This window comes from Atta colombica, unplaced genomic scaffold (genome assembly GCF_001594045.1).
Source record: "Atta colombica isolate Treedump-2 unplaced genomic scaffold, Acol1.0 scaffold205, whole genome shotgun sequence".
Classification (NCBI taxonomy): Eukaryota; Metazoa; Arthropoda; class Insecta; order Hymenoptera; family Formicidae; genus Atta; species Atta colombica.
The window spans coordinates 967,656-979,129 of record NW_017259300.1 but is presented as its reverse complement, the minus strand read 5'-3'; the positions used below and the strand labels follow the sequence as shown (position 1 = coordinate 979,129).

The 11,474-nt window shown below is 32.5% G+C and overlaps 1 protein-coding gene across 1 annotated transcript in view; it reads right to left on the bottom strand.

The window, feature by feature from the left end:
* Positions 1–6,835, bottom strand: part of LOC108687373 (exportin-7) — a 7,322-nt gene extending 487 nt beyond the window's left edge. The window contains 12 exon segments of the mRNA XM_018193091.1: positions 17–238; positions 822–899; positions 2,368–2,506; positions 2,694–3,096; positions 3,201–3,360; positions 3,430–3,577; positions 3,698–3,842; positions 3,912–4,197; positions 4,399–5,269; positions 5,347–5,571; positions 5,668–5,834; positions 5,938–6,835. Coding sequence (XP_018048580.1) covers positions 17–238; positions 822–899; positions 2,368–2,506; positions 2,694–3,096; positions 3,201–3,360; positions 3,430–3,577; positions 3,698–3,842; positions 3,912–4,197; positions 4,399–5,269; positions 5,347–5,571; positions 5,668–5,834; positions 5,938–6,208 — 3,115 coding nt within the window. The 5' untranslated portion in view covers positions 6,209–6,835.
* Positions 6,836–11,474: the final 4,639 nt, after the last annotated feature.

Sequence of the window (11,474 nt, the reverse complement as noted above, 5' to 3'; positions counted from 1 at the left end):
ATATTATAGGAATTACCTTGTAAAGAGAGAAACTATCAATATAAACTTACGTCCTCATTTAATAATATGAGACCTAATAAAGGACGAGACATGCTCCATTGGTTTCTACAATCTTCAAACATTATCACATTTAAAACAGTACTTAAAATTTGTTGAAGTATTTCAGGATGCTGTTTTAAAACTTGTAAAAATAATTCTCCTCCTCCAGGAACAACTGCATTTTTCCTTCCTGGATATCCTGAAAACATGTACATATAACATTAATACTATATATAATAATATATATAATATTTTTTTTTAATTTCTTGCTTTAACCCTTAACCAGGCAAGAACGATCTCAAAAGCTAGAAGGCATTATTTTTTGCGATACTTTTTGTTTTCTTTTTCAAAGTTTTGTGATGTTAAATTTTTGGATATCGATCATATAATTTTGATATTTTTTTGATGATTTAATATTTTTCTCTAACTGGAAAGTGAAAATTTATAAGTATATAAGTATATATGTATATAAATATATAAACATAAAAATTAAAATATAAAAAAATTAATTTAAACATAAAAAAATTTCCATTTTTACATTTCCACCCTAGGAAAAAGTTACATGATTGATCTTCTAATTGGACGAACTTTACTAAGCATAAATTTTACTATCATTTTCCGATATTGCAAGTTCAAATTTTATCTGAAGAATAACAAAGATATCTGAAGCTCGAACTTTCTGATTAGATAATGCTTTTTGCCTGATTAAGAATTAATACAGTTTCATAGAAGATGCGCTATATATTTTATTAATAATGTTAATAATTGTTAAATTAAGATACCTTTTTGATAAAGTTGTTTAAACAAATATGTCACAATGTGATCAAGAGTTGCACAGCAACCGGTACAAACCATAGTATCTGAAATCAGAAAATTTTATTTTTACTTCAATTTTTATTATTAAAAAGAAGTGAATATATGTATATCCTTAAAATTCCAGCACAATGAAAAATACGTGCAACCAAAATACCAGCATTGCGAATTTTTTAATAAAACTTACCTGCTTCTCTATATAATTTAATACTTTGTAATTTAATAAACACAAATAATATTAATAAAAATTATTACAGAAATCTAAGTAAAGGAAATTTTAAAGATATTCTACATAAATACATAATTATAATATAAACAACATATTATTCTATACAAAATCACAATTATCATTATTAACTTAAAAATGTTGCTAACCACAACTGCATAAAATCTAAAAAATTTGATTTTTATTATTTTATGTATCTATTTATAAATATTATCTATTTATAAATATTATAAAAATATTAATATATTACACGCACGCACGCACGCACGCACGCACGCACGCACGCACGCACGCACGCACGCACGCACACACACACACACACACACACACACACACATACACACACACACACACATTCAATTGAGATCCATTCATACTGCATATGATTTATTAAAAATATTCAAGCACATCAATAATAATACATGCAACTCTCTGCAATTAGTACATTAGTTATTATATAAAACACATATAATCTAGCTCAATGTTAATGTATTTAGTAATATATCAGCTGTGCGGCTGATTATCTATGTCAGACCCATTATTCAATTTCGTTTCAATAGAAACAGAAAATTGCATAACACTCATAGAACATATTATAGAGAATACAAGCTATGTGGTTCTTGCATATTGCATTTTATCATATTTAGGGTCCAGGCTCCACGCACTCCAATCCTCTTATAGCCAATGTTATTCATAAAGTGTTTTCAGTGATTTTCTTCATTGTGCATAATAAAGTACTTGAAATATGCGTCTATTCCTTGCATTTTGAACTGTCGCAGTGACTAATTCTATAGGCAAATTTACATTCCAAGCAGTAATGCAAAAAAGCAAATATTATAAAACCAATATAAAATTCTAATATAAAAAAGATTAATGTTATAATCTTGCTGATTGCTCGCAACAGTGAAATAGATGTTTATATAAGGAAATATGTTCAAAGGATAATTCAAAGGAAAATTTATAATAATTTTTTAATTCTGTATATACTTATAATTTTTGAATAAATTCTTTTTGAATTTACTCTTTTAATAACTGTATAAATAAATTATTAATGTACGTTTAATTCTGTAATACGATACGTGTTAAATATCTTTAATCATCTTTCCATTTTTTGTAAATTATAAAAAAATTTTTCTAGAAATATTAACCAAGAAAAACATCTTTTTTAACTCATACATCATTCATCTAAGTGTTAAAATAATTTTAATTTCAAGATATGGCATTGAGGATATAGAGAGTAGCAAGATAGAATCAGCCGCACAGACCTGTATAGAAGTCTTTTTGCGCACCTAGTGCTGTAAGGCCTTCGCTGATACTGGAAAGGATGTACAGAAAAACCCTAGGTTCCAAAGTAGATAAAAAGACCATGTGATCTTGCGCCAGACATTCGAGTAACAAATAATATGTTGCTGATAGTTTTGGATAATGCTGTGAAAAACAATGTAAAATATTAACAAAATAAAAAAACAAAATAACAACAATATAAAATAAATATTTTTATCATTATGTAATAATTGATCAATATTACTGATACAATTTGATTTATCTATAAAAAGCAAATTATTTAAATAATAAATGAAATAAATAAAATATTGTGACTAATGTATATACTTACCAAGAGATCACTTTGTGGAATACTAAGGAGTAATTTAACAAATGTATTAAGGGCATTGTCTAACGCCTCATCACCATATAGCCTAAATACTCCAAAGTTTACGTAACTTCCACATAAGGCTGCCTTTAACATACTGAAGCATATACTTATTCCTTTGAGTTTTAAAGGATAAATCTGATCCTTAGGTACTTCAACGTTTAATATGTGATTGCCGTAGCTACATATTATTTTGCTAGCCTCGCGAAACAACAGTATCCCATTTGGAGACGATGCATCAAACTGTAATCGTTGACTCCTATTTTGTACTAACTCAGCAAATAACTTCAGGACGGGCGTTGTCACTTGCGGTTCGTGATGCCACAACTCCACAGCATGTAATAAAATCGGTGTATAATTCGGATATCTAAATTCAGAGAAAACATCGACAGTAAAAGAAAATAATTGCTTTTTTATATTCATATTGATTAATAGTAAATATTTGTACTTTTATGTCTTATATATACGTACATCCAATCAAAAAGCATCATATAGGATGTCTTGGTGTTGAATGCATAAGCTAAGCCTCTAAGATCTCGCGCTAAACCAATCAACGCTTTCTTTGCTTCTTCTGCTGCAAAGAGAGGTGTATCTGCAGCACCCATTAATTGACCAAGACTCTCTAATGCACCTGAAATTATATATAAAAACTTAAGTGTCACAAATATGTTTAAAAAAAAAATTAATTAAATTTTCTTACCTGTAAGAGGTAACATAAAGGTATGAAACCTTTCCTCGTCCTCACCTAAGTCTACCATCAATAATCTACCAAGAGATGTGTAAAACATTGATCTACAGCGCATTTCTGTCACAGCAACATTGTTTCCCAAAAATGGAAAGTGTTCTCGCTACAATATCAATAGAAAAAAATCTAATTATTTTTTAATTTAATTATTATACAAGAAAGGTTGAAGTTATAACTCAATTATACAAAATCTTAAGCAATAATAGATATTAGTATATAATACCGTATGATTGTTGAGCATAAATTGTACTTCTTCTAATTTGACGAGTTTACGAACACAACTATAACCAACTGATAAATCATTTAAAAGTTGTAGTGTCTTGGAAATAATTTGTTCACTCCTACCCCAGTACTTCAAATTCGTTATTCTGTAAATTATAATTCAGCATTAATTCGTAGCATAGGAAATTTCGTAAGTATCATACAAATCCACTTACATCTTTCGAATAAAAATGCTGAGTACCATCGCCTCATCATTAAGACCCAACACATCAGACAACCTCCTGTATACTTTAGAATTCTTTTGAACTTGATCACCAACATAGATTTTTCGAAATTGCTCAAAAAAGCTCAACATTGCTAATTCCAGTTTTTCACAGCCCCCTTGCGCGAGTCTTGAATCAGTTAGATTCATCAATTGAAGCACTCTGCAAACCAGTTCTCCATCCATAGCATCAAATTCCTCGTTACTGTTAAATGCCACTCTTCCGCCAATAACACCACCTATAAAAGATAATGAGGAAAGAATTGAATAGTATTGTTAATATATTTTAATCATTATTAAACGCAATTAAATTTATATTTTAATAAATAATTAAAATTTAATAAAAAATTAATACAATACTAATTAATACAATATGGTTAGTTATGCCTTAATATATTTTAATATATTAAAAGAAATATGCATTAATATATTCCATTTACCTATGATATATACAAGCCATGTGAGTTGTCCTTCTTGAATTGCAATATCAATCTGTTGCGTTGGCGACACCGTTTGCGCCATTAACTCTTGGTATGTTCTTGCAGCTTGATCAAACAATTGGACTAGTAAGGTGCAGGTTTTTTGATACTCGCACCTACCAATGACTGATATTTGTTCTAACTGATGATGAACCACTCCTAGATCGTCCAATGGATCTTCCAAGCGTTCTCTGACCACTACTGCTACCGATTCGAGTCTCGATGTAATGTACGCATTTGTAACTTCTGGTGTGTACGTATTCAATAAATGTGGATCACCAGCTTTTACATACGGCATTGAAGATACCATCCTTTGCCATAGAGTCAAAAGATAATGCAGACTGTTTGGCGCAAATTGCCACATTTGTAAGCTTTGCACTGTAAACTTTGCGATCAGTTGTATTGCTTCGGGATAATCCTCTACCAAAACCAACTCGCCAAGTTGGAAATTGCTCTTCAGTCGAGATAATAATCTACAAAACTCGTGATAGTTTCCTGGATCACTAAGACCCTGAGGATTTTGTAGTATATGCTTAATACCATTGACTAAGTGTGTCAAAAATTTTGCCCTTTCAGTATTGGAAAATAAACTCCGTCTGACCGACGCTATTTGAACCAGGCATGAGAGTGCCAAACACGATAATGTATTAGGTAGACTGTGATATAGATCAAAAAACAATTTCAACGAAGTAAAATCCAGGAACGCAGGTCTCCAACTTGTCGGGATTTGTACTGTATTAAGATCATCCGAACTTTCATCAGTTGATGTACCAATAAAGTCAAATGTCAAACAATTTTGTGCAAGCTTTAACAATTGTCTTATCAAACCGTGCTGCAGAAAAGAGATATACAGACGATGCATTAATTTATATATCGCAAACAATCATTAATTGTATGTAATTACCATACCTGCGCCTCATCGTTGAAATTTAAATTTTTACAATTCTCGCGAGCAGTGCTTAGTAAGGTACATGATAACCTAAATATTTCAAATAGTTGTGTGTCTCTAAAGCTACTCGCTATTCTTCTATGCTTCGTCAGAGATCTGTTCGCATCGGCTTCCGATATTTGATTCATTTCACACGTCAATTGAGAAAGCAACTGTACTCCTATCATACAATGCTCCACTGACCCCTTTAATCATTACAATAAAACATTATGAATAAAAAAATAATGTATGCACATAGAGAAATGCAGCGTGTAAAGAACATTGAATAAAGTATGTCAAACCTGAAGAAACTTAGCTACATCGCTGACTACATTCCTGAAGACAAATTCCTCTTTATCGGAATCAAACCACCCAAGCTTTGATATCCTCGCGAATAGTGTAACCAAAGCCTGTATCACAAAATTCGGTAACTTTGGTTGTGTTGCTAAGTAGTTGAGTACGTAATTTCCTGCAAATATATTAAACAAATTGAAACCAATCTTGCATCTTTAAATCTCAAGAGACATATTTCTTTTGTCTTACATAACAAAACAGAATAGACTGTCACTTACGTATATCAAGCCTCTGTTGTAAGCTGAGTGTTGTTGTAAGTTGTCCCTGTGCCGAACGTGATACCAGCTTCGTTAAGGTGGTAGCGGCCAATAATTGAGCGTACGCAGAGTCTCCGCGATCCAGGAGAAGCTGGCATTTCGTAAGAGTATCTGGTGCATTCTGGAAAGCGACCAGGGCTTTTTCCGCCTCTGCGCGATGCGCTGAATCCTGCGACTCGTACAATTGCTTGCATAGCAACTCCAGCTGCCGTACTTCCTGTATGTGATCCATTCTTAGTCACACTGTTTAAAGCCGTCTCTTAAGACTTCCATTTAGGTACAAGTCTAAAAAAAGTTTCAGTAACAATATATCCACTTTTTATGGTGCCACGTAAATCTTTATTGGCGACTTGTCGTTACTGTCGAAGACATTTACAATACAGATTTTACAATACAGTTGCATTATGCCGGCAGAATCACAGTTTGAAACTTACTTAGATGGAGATAAAAGAAAAACCTGAAGACAGTTTCGTTTCTTTTGTATACAGGGTGGCGCATAAAATATTGGGTTATTTAACTCGAAGTAATAGCGAATTCGTCATATTTACTACATTATGTATACTGAAAGCTACTATAGGTACATGAAATTAGCAAAATATAGAAGCATGTAAATATTTTAAACGATTAAGTACCCTATGATATTGTCACATTATTTAACAAAATCTACATACATTATTTTATTGTCAAAGTTGATTATATTATACCACTGTATTTAACTTTATATTAAATAGTTTTTAATATGCGATCCAGTATAGTACAAGTGACCGAATTTATCCCATAAAAGATCATAAGATTTCAAGATTATATCATCATCGAGATATTGATACTTTTTTAAGCTGCATTGGTATTAAATATTTAAAAAATTTAAATATTTAAAATTTAAATATTAAAAATTTAAATATTTAAAAATTCCAATCATGTACATATTCTGTACTGTCTAAATTCTTTTAAGTAGAAGCTCATACTAAAGAATAAAAATTGAGTCCCAAAAAAAGAATAATTTTAAGAGATTTTACTCTTCAGAAACGAGGTTCATTCTAAAAGTTTTAGAGAGTATTATATCAGTAATAAACATAAAAGTGACGTTATGATATTTTGTATGCCCCAACCTGCGATAAACAATGAATTCTACCCAATTCGTTGAAATTAGCATAATGTTTTATTAAACACTTTACAAACACATTTTTCAAGTCGCATAAAATAAACAGGGAATATATTTTATGGAATCGACTAATTAAAACAAAAATTGTCTGAAATAATCAGTATATATATATATGAAAATATTAAACAAATGTATCCGAAAGACGAAGGAATGATGAGATAAACAGCTCAAGGAGAATCACACGTGTTTAAATAGCGCAACTTATAAATTATAAGATATTTACTTTTTTTACATACATACATACACATATACACGCACACACGCATACACACACACACACACACACACACACACACACACACACACACACACACACACACACACACAATGTGCGATAACGGAGTAGAAAAAAAAATAGAGATTGAGATCTCTGTCCCGCGGAAGAACGTTCGTCGCGTTTATTTTGCCGATAAAATTGCGCACGAAATGTTATCGATGAAATACTAGAACAATATTCCGGAAACGTGCCAGCTGACGCGCAGGATTCTACGCGGGATTTCACGGGTTGCGACAGGTTGTAAATAAATGTGCACTACGATGGAAATAGAGAATTCGGTCAATTTAGCGGCCAAATGTGGCCAGGTATCGTTCTCGCTGAATAAACACTCCCGCAAACCTTTGCGGCTTCCGTTACGCGGGTGTATCCCCCGGCGCGGTGGCGGCGGCGTACAAACAACGTACACGAAGATAAACAACGTCGACGGCGACGCAGTCGCGCCCCAAAACTCCGCGCGGCGGAGTCATCGCACTTTTTTTTTTCTCATTTACATCGCACCGTGTGAGCTTTCACGTGACGCTCGTCGTAGGAAGAATCGTAACCGGAACGCGCCGTCCAACCGCGCGATCAGTAATTTGCACTCGGCGATTTCACCGATTCTGGCACCACATAGCACACTGTGACACTGTGGATCAGATGATTTTTCTAATCGGCCGTTAATTATCCGTTGGATCAGCCGATGTTCGCGTTCACAAGAAACTCTTTCAGCTTGACGAGCGTGGCGAAACGGAGAGCGACCAAACGGTGTGGCGCAACGGCGCGCGATCGGCAACGATATGCGATCAGTACTATCAGTAGGCGATCGGAGCGGCGGCGATTGAACCGAAGTCTGCGTCGTACGGTATCGTTTTGTCAATAGCGCGCGAAAGAAACGAGATTCCTTCTTGGAGCAAGGATTCTTTCCCGGCACGGCTTTCCCCGCGAAATTCGAGAAATGCGGCGAATGCGCGCGGACGCGCCGCACACTCGGCACTACGTACGCACGTACTGAGTACGTACTCGGTATTCCACGCACGCATGCACGCACACACGAGTGTGGGTTGGACGACGCACGCGGAAATCCGGCGCGGATTCCGCCGGCGGATTGGCGGGTCGCGGCCGCTTGTGCGACGCCCGCTCTGTAATGCGATTAATAGCGTTGCGTCACGCGCGGGATGAGACGTGTTTATTCTCGTCGGCGACTCACCTGTTCGTCCGCCATTTTTCGCCAACCTCGTATTATCTACAGTAAAGCCAGAATCACATGCCAGCCTCCGTCTGCGCCCGCCGCCGGCGCATGTTTACATCGACGTTCTACGTTACACGCACCCTGCGCCTGTCTATGTGGGTGTGTACAAATGCGCGCCATCTTTATTTTACTGGGCGAACTTGTATGCACATGAAAATCCACCCTACAGGTGGAGGATTTTTTTTTAATTTCTTAGTTTTTCGGCGATTTTGAAGAAATTTCAATTAATTTAGGATCGTGGCACACAAAAGAAAAATTAAACAATAAAATAGCAGTATGCGAATTGGCCAATCATAATAGAGACCGTAAGGTCACAATTTAGCTGATTTAACAAATCGAATATGTTGTGATTTCTTTACTACTTTTTCTGTACCATGATTCTTTGGATGCGTTCCGTGAAATGTACTGGCAATCTATAGTTTATATTACACGCTATAGATTTTTAAGGTATTAATCCTATAATTTTTTCTTTGGAGCAGAAAAGTGAAATTTTTTTGTATTGTACATACACACATCATAAAAAAAATTTTACTTTTCACGTTTCTGTCTTTGGAAAAAAAATTACTTGGAGAAAATGATTGACTCTCAGTACTATGGCATTGAAATAGTACTACTGGAATATTTCAGTGTACTGTTGAACAGAGTCGACATATATTATTTTAACATTCATTGAATGAGGATAAATTAAATGAAGAACATATTCTTATGTCCATTTCAATCAAAATATTCAGACGACAAATATCCAAAATTAGGACATAAAATGTCTAAGACATCTATTTATTTTCAATTAATCTCGTTTATATTGTAAAAATTTCACGAACTATTAAAAAATGTATATGTGAAATTCTGTAAATATTTTTAAAATATATAAAAATTAAAAAATATTCAAATAAAAATTAAAAAATGTTTTCTAATTAAGTTGTAACTTTTCGTAATGCAATATCAATGATAACGCATTGTTTAAAATGTAAATGCAATAAATGTTCAATTTAAACCTATTTATACACTATAAAATATGTTACTATTTAATAAGTAAACTTTTTTGGACAACCGATACTTGAACTTTTCTTTTGCAGTTTGGAATATCAATATTTTAATTTTAAAATATTGAAACATATTTTTCTTTTAAACATTTTTTTTCACAGTTCTGCTATATGAAAGTGCATTTTTCTCATTTTGTTGACTATAATGAGCTATAACGTTCATATACAAATTTTACAAATTTTTGAAAATTTTAAATATATGTAAGTATCATTTAATAATTTTTATATACTTGTAAAAGTAATGAAAATGAAAGACCCATCATATGAAGTGTTAAAAATCGTACTGAAGGTTAATAAAATAATAAATCTAAATACTTAACTCTTTTAGTTATTATTTTATGATACATATATGTATTGGAGTCCAGTATTTAAAAAATTAAGCAATTTATGTATAATACATTTGACTTATTTTCACTTATTGTTGAACTCGACTATAGAATTCATAGCATGATTAAATATATGTACATCATTGTATGCAGAAGGATAAGATAATGGATTTTATAAAAAATCCTCTATATTCTTGTGTAGGTATTATATTTCGAATATAGCTTTTGCACAGCCTTTGTATCCTCTCTAGTCAGTTATTCTCATACACGAAGATTCATGTCGATATTAACAATAAAGCATCACAATATCTTCTTAAAAGTATTTTTACTGGTATTTTCGACACTCGCAAACGCTCACGTTGCGATCTGATCGCAGTGTCACGATGCTCTTATAAGGTATAAATTCATGTATAATTTCTTAACTATTACGTCCGATATTTTATATCTCCAAATATTTGGCTCTATTTTACACTCTTTATTGTATTTCTTGCTCGATTTTTTCAAAGATTAATTCGATGGATATCTATTTTTGTAGAAGATGCAGTAGACTTTTTTTTCCACCCCAAGCTCTCTTAGATTCCAATAAAAAAAAGACAAAAGATAGGAGAATATTTCCGTATCCTAATTAGGAAGACACGGTATAAGCAATCATATCTTTTGATAATACCTACATACGCATTATCATTAGCGAAAAAATGATGAAGAACATTCTATGTTCATGTAATGCAAGAGTATGTTTATGTCTGACTATAATCACTATTATTTTGTCTATTCATTGAAACAAGTCGTAAACAAAGAATCTACGTATGCCGTACTCCACAAAATTATGCTTGCTTGTGCATTGATACCGTATATATACATAATGCATATATACATAATATGTATATATACACACACACACACATATACATATCTATATGTATATACTTCAAAATTATACAAATTCCCATCCAATTGTACTAATTTTTCAAGTTCCTAGGTTTGTATCCAGTTATAGACAACTCCTTAATTTCTCTTGTTTTCTTTTTATAGAAACATTATATAAACGAATTGAGTACAAATATACGTTGTATCTGTATATATTTCATTTTTCCCCTTTAGTTATGCGTTACAAGAGTAAACAAATTTTGTGTATTTTAAATGTAAATTTAGTATTGCCTTCCACGCGCATTAATATGTAAATTCATACTGTATACATAGTTCGTATAAAATTTTGAGAACGTCATGAAATTATACATCGAAATCAAAATGTAAACATTCTTCTATAATCTTATTACAGGATTGAAATACTCAAATCATTGTAATGTTACAACTTGAAATATGTATTATTATTTTCTGTGACAATTTGTTCTGTATAACTCATATTTATTGACAGACAGTTCGTAAGCGATATTATATTACGTGGTATTTTCTACTGACCATAATTCACGCATATTTGAAAAACATAATTCGGTATTTCACC